The sequence below is a fragment of the Ictidomys tridecemlineatus genome, chromosome 11, assembly GCF_052094955.1.
Source record: "Ictidomys tridecemlineatus isolate mIctTri1 chromosome 11, mIctTri1.hap1, whole genome shotgun sequence".
In the NCBI taxonomy this organism is placed as follows: domain Eukaryota; kingdom Metazoa; phylum Chordata; class Mammalia; order Rodentia; family Sciuridae; genus Ictidomys; species Ictidomys tridecemlineatus.
In genome coordinates, this window is record NC_135487.1 from 54960208 (window position 1) to 54976271 (window position 16064).

At 32.6% G+C, this 16064-nt stretch overlaps 1 protein-coding gene across 10 annotated transcripts in view; it reads left to right on the forward strand.

Annotated features, from left to right (window-relative positions):
* The window catches only part of Lrrc7 (leucine rich repeat containing 7), a 516598-nt gene that overhangs the window by 284822 nt on the left and 215712 nt on the right, over positions 1 to 16064 (forward strand). The window contains exon 8 of one of the 10 annotated variants that reach the window (XM_040288845.2): positions 6660 to 8670. The exons of 8 other annotated variants lie outside the window; for them this stretch is intronic. In XM_040288845.2, coding sequence (XP_040144779.1) covers positions 6660 to 6666 — 7 coding nt within the window. In that variant the 3' untranslated portion in view covers positions 6667 to 8670. Of the gene's footprint in view, positions 1 to 6659; positions 8671 to 16064 lie in introns of those variants that run through there. One more of the 10 variants, XM_078026489.1, reaches the window with a different exon arrangement.

A 16064-nucleotide genomic window follows, 5' to 3' on the forward strand; every position in this document is an offset into this window, starting at 1 on the left:
CCATGAAATCGTGAGAATCACTTTAAACCAATGGCAGTTGAATGAAGAAGACACAAGATATACTTAGGAGATAGAGTCAAATACTTCAGTGAATGACTGAATTGGAACCGGAAAAGACTGCAGAAAAAGGAAAATCAAGGATGACTCATGGATTGCTGGGTTGCAAGACTTGGCACTTGGTGCTTGAGTGAATTACTATGCTATAAAGAGATACAGAGAAAGGTGTGAGAAAAGTGGGAAGGACGGGAAGATGCTTAGGAGAAATAATGTGGTTAGATGCCAACTAGTTAAGTCTGAGTGAAATACCTGAATGAAAAGGTCTAAGAGATATACAGGTCCAGAGACCAGAGAGGTCTAGAATTAGGTGCATTATTAAGGCCAGGGCAATGGATGACAAATTCAGAATTTCTAGTTCTAAAAGAATAATTATATTTATTGAAGTTAGCCCAACATGGTACAATTTATTATGAGTCCATTAAAATGATTTTTAGTAATAGAAAAAATACTCAAAGAATCAAATCAAATCAAATAAACAGAATGCAAAATTGTTTGTACAATAAAATCTCAATTGTGTAAACAAAATAGGCCTCAAAATCTGGAAAGAAAATTATTAAACTGTTAAACACTCGTGTTAGAGTTTAAAATTTATGGTGATTTCCTCCTCTTTTTATTTGGCTTTACTTTACAGGCTTTCTATGTGCATTACTCAAAAAGAAATCAGTTTGGTAAGGATGGTTTCTTGGAAATGAAATTATTTTAATTGAATGGAAAGAACTAGGTAGAAAGCAGTCAGGTGAGGACAGTCGTATTAGAGGCACACAGGTAAGGAACGTAATGTCTGCAAGGAACTGTGACTAGTTAAGAATTGTTGTCATATATAGCATGAGTCAGAGAATGGTCAGAGAGGTAGCTGGCAAGGAAGACATGGTTGCTCCATAGAAGTCTGTTGTATTAAGATTGTCCCTCATATTCTGGGAAGCTAGTGAATAAATACACAATAGGTGTTCTCTAACAAATGAATGGACAAAGAAAGTGAAAAAATGTGGTGTATATATACAATGAAGTATTACTCAGTCATAAAGAAGAATGATTTGTGGTATTTTCTGGTAAATGGATGGAACTGGAGACTATCATGCTAACTGAAATGAGTCAGTCACAAAAAACCAAAAGTTTAATGTTTCCTCTGTCATGAAGATAATCCAAAATAAGAGGGGTTGGAGAAAGAGAGAAAAGGGAAAAAGGGAGAGGGAAATTCATCAAAATAGAGGAAATATCAGTAGCATAGATAAAAAGGATTGAAGAGGGGGGACAGAAAAGGGGAAGAATAGTGGAAGTTTCAAATGCACATATATGGATATAGCACAGTGAATCCCAACATCAAGTACATCCACAAGACACTAATTTCAAAAGAAAACTATAAATTTTCAGAAATATCAGTAGAGTAGTTGGAGGGGAGTAGGGGAAGGGAGTAAGCTTGGGGACTGAATTTAAAGCAAATGATATTCCATGCTCTTGTGATTATGTCAAAATGTATCCTAATGTTATACATAATTAAAAAGAATCAATAAAAATAAAGAAACACACAGGCAATGTTTTCTTTTGTTGGGGTTGCTATAATGAAGTGCCATAGACTGGCTTCCTTAAACAATAGAATTTTATTTTCTTATAATGCTGAAGTCTAAAAATCCAAGATCAAGGTACCAGCAGAGCGGGTTTCTTCTGAAGCCCTCTTCTGGGTTTGTAAGTGGCTGTCTTTTCCCTATGTCTTTACATGACCTTCCCTTTGTGCATCTATATTCTAATTTCCCCTTTTGATAAGTATACAAAACATATTGCATTAAGGTCTGCCCTGGTGACCTTATTTCAAGATAATGACTTCTTTGAAAATGAAATATTCAAATAGAGTCACATTTTGAGCTACTGGAGATTAAGGCTTCAATGTATCAATTTTGAAGGGACACAACTCAGTTAACAATAGGGAATTATGTGGTTACATTTCCTTTGATAATCCTATAGAGTATGAATTTGAGGAATAAGAGACAGATTAACAGATTATTATAATAATACAGGTAAAAATTGGGTTATTGTATAAAACAATGTTACCAGAAATGGAAACAAAGGAACCTATTACTGACACATTTAGCAAATGAAATTGGCATAAGCATAAGGCTACTTAGATGTTAAAAAGGAAAGTGAGGTGTCTAAGTCTCCAGATTTCTAGTTTGGATGACACAGTGGGTGGTGAGACCATAAATCAATATTTGAAAAATAATAACTTGAAATAAGGAACTGGTTTTGAGGCAAAATGATGAATTCAATTTGAGAAAATCCAATTAAAATTACCTAGAATGCAGTTAGATACAGGAATCTAAACTTCGAAGAGAGATGATAGTCATGGAAGTTTAGGTTCAGCCTTATTAGTGTGTATGCCTTTTGAAACTATAGGGTAGATGCTCGTGTACTGAGTAATGAGAGTAAAAGACATGGAAGGCTGGGCAAAGAAGGAACCTCTGAAGGAGTCAATATTGTATGAAGCAAAGCAAGAGAGTAACTTGTCCCAGAAACTAAAGAGAGTAAAAGATGTAGGGAAAGATCAATAATGAAATAGAGCCAAGAGATCACAAAGATAATGACTGAGAATTGTAAGTTGGATTTGGAATTTGAAGAAATTTTTAGACATTAATACTCATCCTTGAGCTTTTATGCGCTTGGCGATGTGTGAAGTGTGTCATGTATTTATTTCATTGTGAGCATCAGTAACATAGACGGAGGAAAGTATCATTGTTTCATTTTGTCCTTTAGGAAGACTATTGTTCAAGATAGTCAAATACCTGGCCCAAGTTCAGATGGAGAACATCAGACATGGAAATCAGTCCTAGAATTCTTTCTGTGTCACCAAAGAAACTGAGATATGAGAAGGGGATTGGACATCAGAAAGTAGTGGGCTGATCAGTAAATGGTTAGTGAGGAAGTAAGGGTGCCCTTTTCAGAAGAAGAGAAAGGAAGACAGAGACCAACTCATCTAGTTCCCTTTCATTTCCCCCATTGTTTTGTACATTGCCTGTACATAGTAAATGCTAAAAATTTTTTAGTTCAATGAACAATATATAAATGTTAACTTGTGCTCACTATTAGGTATGTATATAAGAAGTGGAAGAGGAGGTAGTAGAGGTGTAGATTCCCCTTAGTCGCAGATAGAGAAGATGAGGCTGAAGGAAGAAGCTTCCTAGAAGAGGTTGATAGAGCCTGGGATCAGGTACACAAGTAGGAACTACCTTGAATAAAGGAAGAAACACTTCTTTTAGGTTGGAAAAAAAGAATGAGGTATAGAAATAGATGTGTACACTTAGTGAGTTATTGCATTACCTAACAATCCTTCTCATATTAAAGTCCTTCAGGAAGGAACATTTTGCCATCCCCACATTTACTTGAAAGTTTTATTAAGTTTATACATGAAATTCCCTATACATAGATTACCCTCTTTTCATTATATAGTAATTTCTTATAAATTACTATAGTAATTTATATAATACTATAAATTAATATCTAAATGACAGGTTACCTTGGAATAATTTCTTGAATTCACCAGGTTCTATGACTCCCATCTATTTACACCTCTTATTTATACTCACTCCCTGTTTTAAAGAGAATTGGAGGTCATCAATAAACATACTCCCATTTATTTATTAGACTCCTTTGAAATTTCGTAGCACATCAACAAAATATTTCTAAATGTTATAATATTTTAGAGAAAAAGGCGTTTCCAATGTTGGTTAGCTTGCACACAATTGTATTTGCTTAGTTCAGCTTTTTATATCTAAAATATTTAAGTTTTCTTACTGGTTAGCTAAGACTACTCTGGTATTTGATTGCATTTTTAATAAAAGGATATTGTTAATTCATTGAGTATCAATAATCTCATACTTCAAATGCTGCATAAATTGGAAATTTATTTGTATACAATATATTTAAAGAACAAAATGTCGCTTGCCTATGAAGATTTACCTAATGATCACCTTGATGTTTAAAGAAAATGTTTTTTACTTGTGCCCTATCTTCAAAGTCAAATTATTCTGTAATACTTTAAAGCTTTCAGCTGGTGTTGAATTTTTGCTGGTTCAATAGTGGGATGAGAATATTGACTGCTATATTACTTTTCTGTCAGATAATTTTGTTCTTGAATAATCTATATGACCTATGAGAAGGGCAAATAATAAGGCAGAGAGATGTGAGACAAAACACTAAAATGTTATTGTTTTGAGTTTGGCAGCTATCTAATTGTATATTTCAAAATTATCCAAGGAAAATGCACAAAATACATAATTATGTACAATTTGAGCTTGGGCTTGAGCTATGTAGTTTTAGTCTGTCTCATTTATAAAATGTAGTCAGGTTATTTAAAATATAAAAAGTTAATATCCTTAGTAATATTTTGTACATATTATTATTTTTCATAAATCATCAAAATAAGAATGTTAACATAATAAAAATACATTGGGAGAGTTAAAATAATCATGTGAAATAGTTATCTCATTTAAATGACTTTTAAGTGTTTATTTAATATTATGTCCAAAAATAAATAAATAAATCAAACTTTGATCAAAGTCTAGGATACAAAGTATCTTCACAAAGATTCTGTTTATGTATTGCCTCAATTAAACAATCAGATAGGTAATTTTGTTCAGTCTATATGCAATCCCAGTGTATTTATTGTATATGTAGAGTTTTTCAACTTCTAGAGCACTGACCCAGTTCTTATAATGTAATTATTTATCATGTGATTTGGAAGACTATACTTCTTGCCTTTTAATGTGAAAATGATTTAAGATTAATATACACGAATCTCAGTTGTATGCAAAAATACTGTAATGAAATATTATATTTTCACTTTTTAATCGAAAATCATCTTAAACAGAACAAAGAGAAATTTCTAAAGCAACCAAGGTATTCAATCATCATTTACTATTATATATAGCCATAATTGCATTTATCTGAATAATCATAATTTGCTTTGTGTTTTGGTATTTGAGCATATTCACTTTTTAAATTATTATTCATCAGTAAAACTGTGGCACTTAATTTGAATAAAATGTACATCAAAAATTGTGAACAAAATATGTATGTCATTCATTGAAACATATGATTGGTGGCTTTTCTGGGAGTAAAATGGAGAGAAAATTAGAGATTAGAGGAATAGTATGATTAATTGATTCAGAGTGACTCCTGCTGAAAAATGATGTTCAATAAGAATCTGTCATAATTTGTGATCGTTTGTCACAATACAGTACGTCAAATATAATGGATTCAGAAGCACAAGCAGTAAAAGTGACTGTATAAAATGTGAGGCTTTTTAAATGAAAAAGATGGTTTCCAAACTGATTGGGTTCTAAATAGCCATGGTATATTAATCTGAAGTATTGTGAGTATTTCCAGGGATGGTAAATGTTAGTAAAATATTTAATATATACACTTATTAGTTGTACTCAAACCTTTTTTTTTTTTTTTGATACCAGAAATTGAACCCAGGGGTACTTAACCACTGAGCCACATCTCCAACCCTTTTTATTTTTATTTTTTGAGACAAGGTCTTACAAAGTGGCTTTGTGCCTTACTAAGTTTCTGAAGCTGACTTTGAATTTACAATCCTCCTACCTCAGCCTCCTGAGCCACTAGAATCAGAGGTATATAGCACCACAGTGGGCCTAAAAATTTTTAAAGATCAAATTATAGTGGCTGGTGTTGTGGCTCAAGCGGTAGAGTGCTCATCTTGCACATGTGAGGCATGGGGTTCAATCCTCAGCACCACATAAAAATAAAATAAAGATATTGTATCCACCTAAAAATAAAAAGAAAAATCAGATTATACACATTTTTATTAAAGCATGAAGAAGCCCAGCAAAAGTTGCTGCTTAAATGTTCAATGGGAAATAAATGGGAAGCATGTTTCTTTTTACAACCCAAAACATTTTTCCAGTCAAAATTCATTTCAGGTGGTAAAATGTATCCTTCTATATTATGTTCACTTACATATATTTTCCTCACTGGTATCTTTCAGTGATGTTTTCTTACATAAGAGGTTTTTTTTTTAACAGTGTAAGAGATTAAACTCTTGATAGGAATATCACAGAATTTTCCAAGAAAACTATAGGGGAAATTCATACATTTTGTCACGTCCAGAGAGCAAAAGTTTACCATTTAAACCCATGGTAAAATATCAGTGAGTCAGGTCTATTCCAATTCTGCATTAAACATTATGCATCAATAATGCTTGTAATTGTAAAATGAAGTTCATTTAAATGAGTAGAAATATTTTTGGAAGATTAAGCAAGTTATTTTCAGGAGAATGGCTGAAAAACTTGATGAACATCAATGAAAGTTTTGCTTGCTCCTTTATGGAAGTACGCATATTTTATTGTCATCTGGCCCGATTCTACTCTGAGTTTGATTTTCCATTTCTATTTTATCTCATATTTTTCCTAATCCTAGAACTGTACCATTTTACAAAAATCTTGTTTAAAACCTATTTGTGTGGAATTGCATTAAAGCCAAGTAAACTTTCTACCTCCCTATACTGTAAACCAATTGGTAATTATTTTTAGTCACCTTCTGCGTTAGGAGTTCCATCTTTTGGGCATTGAAATTGATTTTTCTCATCTTAGCATCTGAAGATCCAGAGTGTGCCCCTTGCCCAATCGCCTGAGACTATACAGTGACACCTACAACAGAGGATGTGGAGGCAGCAGCTTTTCGGGCACCAGAAATGGCAGCATCAGGAGCATCAGCACGAATAGACTTTGTAGAGGTAGTTCTCCCAAACTACACGGTGAAACCAAACATTTTTGGTGCGCCACCTGCTGGTGGGGCTGCCGTTTAACTGCCTGGTGTATACAAAATGTTTGGTCTTTGTTAAAATTGAACAATGACATTCCTGACTAGGATAGAGAGATCTGATTTTTTTTTTTCTCACATGTGTTCAGTTGCCATAACTTTCAATGAACATGAACTTTTATTAGGCTCAGGAAAACATTAAGACCCATGTTTTATCAAATTTATTTTACTATTTGTTATGCAAAATTGCTGTTGCATATAATTTTGTACAAATATTTTTAAACTTAGATTACAATAAGCCATCATTATTCAATAACAAAAGATAATTTCTCTAGTCCATGAAATTCTTTTGATACTGAATATATTTGTCCAGTTTTTCTCCATGAGGAAGTTCTATTGTGAACTTATTCTGTAAAATGAAAGATTATTCCCAGATGGCCCCAAGTCAAAATATGAAATGCTGGTGATTGATTTATTTTTATATAATCCTTTATATAATTTAATGTTAAATGGTTATTTTACCACTGTAAAAATATTTTTAGTTAATTTACCACATTGGCTTTATTTGTACAGTTCATTGACTTTCATTTGCATGCAAAATGAGTCTGAAAAGATGCTTTTGCAAAATGAATAACAATCAACATAATGGGTACATTTACTTTGAACATTTTAAACATATGACTAAGAAGCAGGATAATATTTCTTACAAACGTTAAACAGTTCAATGCCTTGAAGCATCATCGTCTTGCCTAATGCAGTGCAGCATAACCCTCTTTCACCCTGTTCTATTCTGGAACTAAGCAAAATATTTTTTTAAATTATGATAATTTTATTGGAGATATTTCTTGATTCAATACAATTTGAGGGATCTTCTTATAAAACCAACATGAACAGAATACCATTGAGAGTAATAGCTTGTCCTGTATTTTTAAAATATTTCAAAAAATATTTTACAGTTATTTCTTTTACTTTCTAGGAAAAAATAAAGTATGACACTTTATACAAAACCTATGCTATGGAACCAAAGTGTATTGTGCTGATTATTTCTATTCTGCCTTATATATATTTTAATTATGTGAAACATATAAAATATGAGGTAATTTCCTAGAATGCAAATAGCACTTTGTATGAAACACGTATGAAAGTCCATGTTGATATTTTTGTTAAAATTATGTAAATGCTGATTTTTCCAGAATTTCTTGTGAAGATCTGTGTAAAAATGTATAAATCTACTTAATTGTGTTTTGATAACACTGTTTTAGCCATATTTAGCACATGCTGACTTCTATCATCTTTACACATATTGCGTATCTCTCAAACAGTATTCTGAAAGATATATTGCTATTCTAAGAACACAAAATATAAGTCTCTGATATTCCTTTAAAATAAATTTTATTATCATAGTGCAGTTAGTTTATTATAATAGTGCAGTTAAAAAAATAAAACAATATTTAAACAATGTGTTCTTAAGAAATCTCAGTGTCCTTCAAATACCACCAATACCTAACTTTCAAAAATTTAGTTTGGATAGTTTTGAAACATTTGACCTGAAAATAGCTTTAAAGGTGAAAGAAATATTGCTGTTCTGCCTCTAAGATGTTCCAAGTAAAAAACTGAACTTTTCATTGTTAAAGCTTAAAAAATCTTATAAAGTTGCAATTAAAGTTTGCAGTAGTGTATAGACTGTTGGATAATTATTTTGCTGGCATAACCTCAGTGCAGTAAGCCACGTTACCTTCTGGTCTTATGAGAATGTATGATAATCAAAAGTTTGAAAGCATGTATGTGTAAGATAAAAGAAACTTTTCTTAATGAAAATAAATTAACAAGTAATGCAAATAACTGTTGTCAAAGCTGAAATGGTTTAAAATTGCATCCACAGAAGTGATTATGCAAAGAAATTGTTAAAATATCACCGAACGTAATACTTGATTCATATTTGCCTACTGTTCATACCATATGTCACTGTTAATGTGCCAACAAGCATAAATGATTTTAAATTCATTTGTTTACATTAATCTAATCTTTCATTCATAGAGAAGTTTCATGTGCTAACAACAAATTGTTAAATGTGTTTATTTTATAACGTTACATTTTTAACTTCTAGATTAGTTTTTAATCAACTAGGTAAAATGGTAAGAGGATGAAAGATATTTATATGCATTTGTTGTTATTGAACAAGTAATTTTTACTGAACTAGTTTTTAGAAATATATTCTATTAATTCATGAGTATTGGGATAGCCATATTAAACCAGAATTTGGCTAAATATACTTAATAAGGAAAAATAACAACAAAAATATACCCTTAAGAGGAAGGCAATAAAATATGCAGTTATCTGTTCTCTAGGATACCAAGTACAAAAAGCCCTTTCCCCTCTCATAAAATCAAACCAGCTCCTGGACACTTGGGACATGATGTGAACAACACGGAATTGCCCTTCAACACCTTATTGACATATTGTGAACAGAAGTCCATTTTATGTCTCTTAGAAGTGCCTCAAAGAATAGAATAGAAGACAGATTCCCTTGTTTCTCAATAGCTACGGTTCCTAGAAGTTTGTTAAGAATTTCTTACTTATGAGGCTGGGATTGTGGCTCAGTGGTAGAGCACTTGCCTAGCACATATGAGGCACTGAGTTCAACCCTTAGCACCACATAAAAATAAATAAATATAGACAGGTAGATAGATAGATATAGATATATAATAAACAAATAAAGTTATTTAAAAAGTTTTAAAAAAGAATTTCTTACATATTTTCTCCCATCAAACTTGCATATCAAACTTTCCCAATTAAGGTGTCTGCCACTTCACATTTATTTTAAATCAAGTCAACTCTGCCGCAGCAAAACTATCAAATCTAAACATTGCCTCTAAAATTATGATTAATCTACAAATTTTAGTAAAAAATAATAATAAAAGAAGCCATATTCAGTGTAGTCTATTTTATTTTATTTTATATCACTTGTTTCTGCCACTAGCAATCAATACAAGTTGGATAAAGACTGATAGGTTTTTGGTATAAAAATGAAATAATACTAAAAGTGATGGCCTCTGGATGCTCAGTTAGGTATAGTAAAAATAAAAGGTTTGAAACAGAAGGGATTGGAACAGCTTGAGGGTTTGGAAACTACATAGTTTCTCAAGTTCTCCTTGAGATAAAACTCTTCTGTCAAACCAGTAATCCCCCTCCATATAAGCCATTTATTTTGATTTCAGCTGCATTTAACACAACTGTGTGTGGACACAACATCTGAAATTCAAATTCTTCTGCTCAGGCAAATTTTGGAGAGAATGCAAACATATTCAAACAAGTTAAATAAACTCTTCTTAGACCTGATTCTGTGTTAAGCAGGGTGATTAATCCTGGAGACACCAAATGCAAGGAGCCCCTGCTGTTTAGGTAGCTCAGAGTCTGGTGAGGAATACAGACAATTGCATCAGCATAGGCTGGACAGCCTGGTGCACAGGACTACAGAAATACCACAGATGCACAGAAATAGCACATAGAAGTACTTACTTCTCAGATAAGACCATAAAGTCCAGGTGAGAACTACAAAAGAGGTGAAGTCTAAAGGGTCTTTCAAATAATAAACTGGAATTTAAAAATGTACAGGAGAACAAGTGTTGTCATAGAGGGTACGTGTTTTGAGGATAAAATAGTAGGCATGAGGAGGGATTAGCCATGACAGAGAGGAGAGGTCAAGAGGGATTCATATGCATGGTTGAACTTTATTTTGTGGACAGTAGTGCATTTTTAATGAAAGAATTTTCAGAGAAGAACAAGTCAGATCTGTGAGTGATGGAATAAAAATTGCTAAGAATTCATAAGAACTCTCTGTGCTAAGAAAGCAAAGAACAAAGCCAATCTTAATTTCTTTTGTTAAGAAAAAAACGATTTATTGAAATGTAAAACATATAACCCAAAACATACCCATTTTAATTGTACAATTCAATATATTTTGGTAAATTTATAGAATTGTACAGTTATCACCACAATCCAATTTGGGACATTTTCATTAGCCTCCTTCCAAATTCCTCCTGCTCATTCAGAGTCAATTTCCATGCCTATCATCTCTACTACCCCAGCCCCAGGCAACCCCTAATCTGTTTTCTGTCTCTTTAAACTTGTCTTTTCGGCACATTTCATATAAATGGAATTGCATGTACTTTTTGGTATCTGGCTTCTTTCACTTAGCATAATGTTGTAGAGGTTTCTGCCAGATTGTTATTAGATGAACAAAACAGAAGTGTTTCACTCCCAAAAGACACCATGAACATGGAGAAAAGAAAATATGTGATAAGGATGTCATGTGAGCCTTCCAGAGAAGCAGAGGATACAAGGTATGGAGGGACCAAGTTAGGAAAGATGGCAGCGAAGAGAGTTGAGTTGGAGTAGAAGAACCAGCCCAGTGGGCTTCCTGAGGAAACTGGAAATGAGAGAACATGCATATCAGGGGCACGTACTGTGAACTCTAACCAGCACTGAGGAAAGAGGTAATGGAGGATAGAAGATGGGGTAATGACAGGTATGAGGAGAGTTCTTGGGATAGGAGAGTAAGCTTTCCCTAGGAATATTGGTGTGCTATAGGGTATGGGGGGAAATATCAATAAGTGCTAAAACCAAGAACCCCTAAATGTGGAAAAAAAATCTTAGAGGAAAATTGCCCATTAGGGTCTATGGTTCTTTAAATATCCTTTACAACAATAATATAGGAGCAGCTGCCTGAAAAATAGTTACTTTAATCTCGCCAAACAAGGGAGAATTTTGTGACAACAGGGATGAAGTAAAGTACATAGAGTTGCAGAAACATTTTTGGCAGTGAAATCCAAGGGGTTTCATCAGAGTGTAGTTCATCTTGGCATTTATAGGGCAAAGGTTGGTAAAATCAAACTTCTTCCAGGTTATTCCTTAAATCAGTGCTCATTCTGCACTTTTATGATTTGATTTGAAAAGGATTTCCTGGACAATAGACATAGCCATGTTCGAATGTAACTAATAACAAATTGTGAAGCCAAATCAAAGCATCTTGCATTAATATCTGTTTGTAATTGACCATAAATCTGCTTCCCTTTATTAGTTTGACTAAGGTCCAATCCATATGTCAATCTATCAAGGCTTCTCTGGTTCCCCGACCCTAGTCACTCTACTACATATGAATATTGGACTTTGGATGTAATGTTACTAAAAGGTCACTATGTCATGGGTCTGCTTCCTTGAGTTCTTGGAAGGCAGAATTGTCTTATTCATCATCCTACAGTGGCTAGAAAAGTGCCTGGTCCAAAAGTTACATTTGTTAAATGGATAGAGCAGATGTAATAATCAGAGGAAATACTATTCCTGCTGAGTATTTTAGTACTATTACATGTAATAAAAAACAACACAACTGAAATGTCTAAAGGTATTCTCTGTACCTATTCATAAAATTGCAAAACTGTCACAAGACTCATTTTCCTCAAAACTCACAGGGATCATGGCATGGTGGCATGCATCTGTAGTTCCAGCACTCTGGAAGGCTGAGGCAGGAGTAGCTTGAGCCCAGCAGTTCCATACCGGCCTGTGTAACACATAAAGACCCCAGCTACAAACAAAACAAAAACTGCCAATGAGACCAACACTTTGTGTGCTAATTTCAATTGGGCAACTACAGTTTAAGTAGCCTTTATTTGAAAAGTTTAGGAGAAGAATTTAAGATTTTGAAGTTTTGTGGATTTTGGAGTATTTTTAAATACATAATGAGATATCTTGAGGATGGAGCTGAAGATAATTTTAATCAGTATTTTTATTGGCCCTGAGTTTTGACCAAGACCTGCACATGAGGTCAGATGTGGAAATTTTTACTTTTATATGATATAAGTGTTCCAAAAATTTTGGATTCTAGAGCAATTTGGATTTGGAATTTGGGGTTTTTGAAATAGGAATGTTCAACCTGAAAAAGATTTCTGAGTTTGAAACTGTTAGCATCATCATACAATACACACACACACACACACATATATGTATATATGCTTGTATGTGTGTGTGTTTCCATTTGAATTATTATGACACCAAAAACTTAGGCAAAAAAAAGCAAAAATAAACAGATGGGACATATCTAAGTGAAAAGATTCCATATAGCAAAGAAAACATTAACAAAATGAAAAGACAATTTTTATATTGTGAGAAAATATTTGCCATCTGTTAAGTCTGAGAAGGGTCAATATGCAAAACACATAAAGAAATTAAAAAACTCAATAGCGAATCAACCCAATGTGAAAGATAAGCAAAAGACCTTATAGGCATTTTTCCAAGGAATACATATAATAGTCAATAGGTATATGAAAGTTTTCAATATCACTAATCATTAAGCGAATACAGATCGAAACCACAATGAGATAGCATCTCATACCTGTTAGGACACAATTATCAGAACAAAAACAGATAAAAAGTATTGAGGATGGTATTTAGAAAATATAAATTTGTGGCAATGTTAATGGATAAAGCCATTAGGGAAAATAATATGGAGATTTCTCAAAACATTAATAATAAAACTACTGGGGCTAGGGTTGTAGCTCAATGGTAAAGTACTTGCCTTGCATGGGAGAGGCATTGGGTTCGATCCTTAGCACCATGTAAAAATAAATAAATAAAGGTATCATGTTCCTCTACAACTAAAAAATAATTTTAAAAAATAAATAAATAATGAAACTACTATTGATCCAGTAGTTCCTTTTCAGAATATATACAGTAACCAAAATATAAAAGCAAACTTGTAGTCAACTGATAAAGAAATTATGAGATATATATACATACACACACATGCATACACATATATATGCACATATACATGCATATATCTCACTTACATATAATGGAATAATATTTGAACTTAAAGAAGGAGTCCTGTCATTTGCGACAGCTTGAAATGCATGGATTATATTTTGTTAAGTGAATTAAATCAGACACAAAATGAAAAATGCTGCATGATCTCAAAGAAGGTCAATTATATAGAAACAGAGAGTAAGGTGGCATTAGCAGGGGCTAGGGGATGGTGCATAAGGAATAATGTAGGTCAGAGTGTACAAACTCATGTTTATAAGATGGATATTTTCTAAAAACCTAAATAGGATGGTGACTATATTAATAATGTATGGTATTCTAAAATATTCTAAGAAAGTCAACCTGAATTATTATCACCATAGGAATAAAAATGTGAAATATGATATATCAAGAACTATGTAATGTTTTGAACAACCAACAATAAAAAAAAAGAACGTATCTGTATGAGGTGATAGATTAGTTAATTAGCTTCATTATGGTAACCTTTGCACAATGTGTGCATGTATCAAAACACCAAGTTGTACATATTGAGTATATACAACTTTTTCTTGTCAAATATACCTCAATAAAGTTGAAAATTTTTTAAATGTAAAGTAAAAGAGGACATGAATAACAAGGACAGGGTGTTCAAGGCAAGAGTCAAAAACTCAAATGACAGAATTTAAATGTGGGTGCAACATCTCACAAATAAAGCAAACCATGAATTTAAGCTCTTCAAATCCCTAATGTACTGTGGTAGGCCTGAAGGTGTACAAAGCTGTATGCATTGCAACTCTAACTTGGCTTTGACCTCTCACTAAACCATGACTGAAACAAAATTTACTTGGACTTTAAATAGTCTCTTATTCTTTAACAATGAAGGGAACTAATGTTTATTTGGTGGGTGCCAGGCTCTGTACACACATGCATTATTTCATAAAACCTTGTAGCTACTGTGTAAAGTACATATTGTCACATTTGAGAAAAACTGAGTCTCAGAGAAATTAAATGATTTACCCAAGATCGCTCTAGTAGAAAGCAGCAGAAACTGTGCTCAACCCACTTTTCTCTCCAATACTGCATAATATATCAACTCAATTGCTTTTTCTAACAATTATAGTTTTGCCTAAGTTCCGTTTAAGAAATTTCTAATTACTTCTGATGATATCAGTCATTTGATTTACCCTGAAGTCACTTGATTAGAAATAAGACTGTATTAATGATCCTTAAAGATTATAGATATTTATCACTCATGACAAGATTTGCTTATTCTCTTAAGGTGTTTTTTAATACTTAAAGTACTGGAGATTGAAGTGGAGCAAACTATGTTATGTGCATTTATAGATATATCAAAAATTAATCCCATTATGTATAACTATAGTGCCCTACTAAATATTTATAAAATACATCATGGTATGTATTGGGTTTTGGAATCACAGATTAACCAGTCAATCCTCATAATGAAAATTGAGAAGGTCACTGAGTTTCATAATTATGAGCATCAATTATTTGCAATAATATAATGCTGCCTTGATTTACGATTCACTGTCTTTCCAGTTTTATTTTCCAACCTCTTAAAATCAAAGTGATTTCCTTGTATTTTTTAAGATTTGAACTTGAAAAAATAACAATACTTCATTCAGCTAATATGCATTAAACACTTTGAAGCCCAGCAAAGAATGCTTTCAAAAGTGTTTTGGAGTTTTTTGATCTTCATATTAAACTGATAAGGAAGCTATAAACATATTTCCTATTAAGCAAATAAGAACTTTAATATTATTCATTAAAATAAAAATCATATCCTTAGTGCATGGGCAGTGCATTTATTTTTACATAAGCTTATGCTATTATTGATGTATATTAATCCTATATTTTTTTCTTGAGGACATGTTTCAAATTGTAATTCTCAATATAAGTAGATGCTTTGCAGAAGGATTTCATACCAACTAGTAAAATTTTTAAATATAAATTATTTTACTTAGTAATTTTGCATAAATATTGTTAAGCAGATTAGGATACTTCTATACAGTAACTATTAAAGTACTTTCAGTATTCGTTGAGATAAGTAGATAAGCTACATAGCTTCTAATATCAAGGCATTTGGTATTCTAAGAGATTTTTAAATTTACTTTTTAATACAAAATTCTCATTCTTGAAGTACAAACATTCTTTTCAGTCCTTTCAATGAGCTCTTGCTTTCATAGAAGAGAGAGTCTAGGCCAAGGGAAGTCATGTGCAAAAGCAGAGAGATGAATGAGAAATTGATGAATTATGCAAAATACCAAGAGGATCGTTTGTGTGGAATGTACTGGCTAGTGAATGTCAAGAAATGAAGTTTGGGAAGTATAATAGAACCTATTCAAGTATGATTTTATATGCCAGTAGAATAGGTCAATAAGCAGAAATAAAACCTTGTACAGTGGTGGGTGCACACCTGT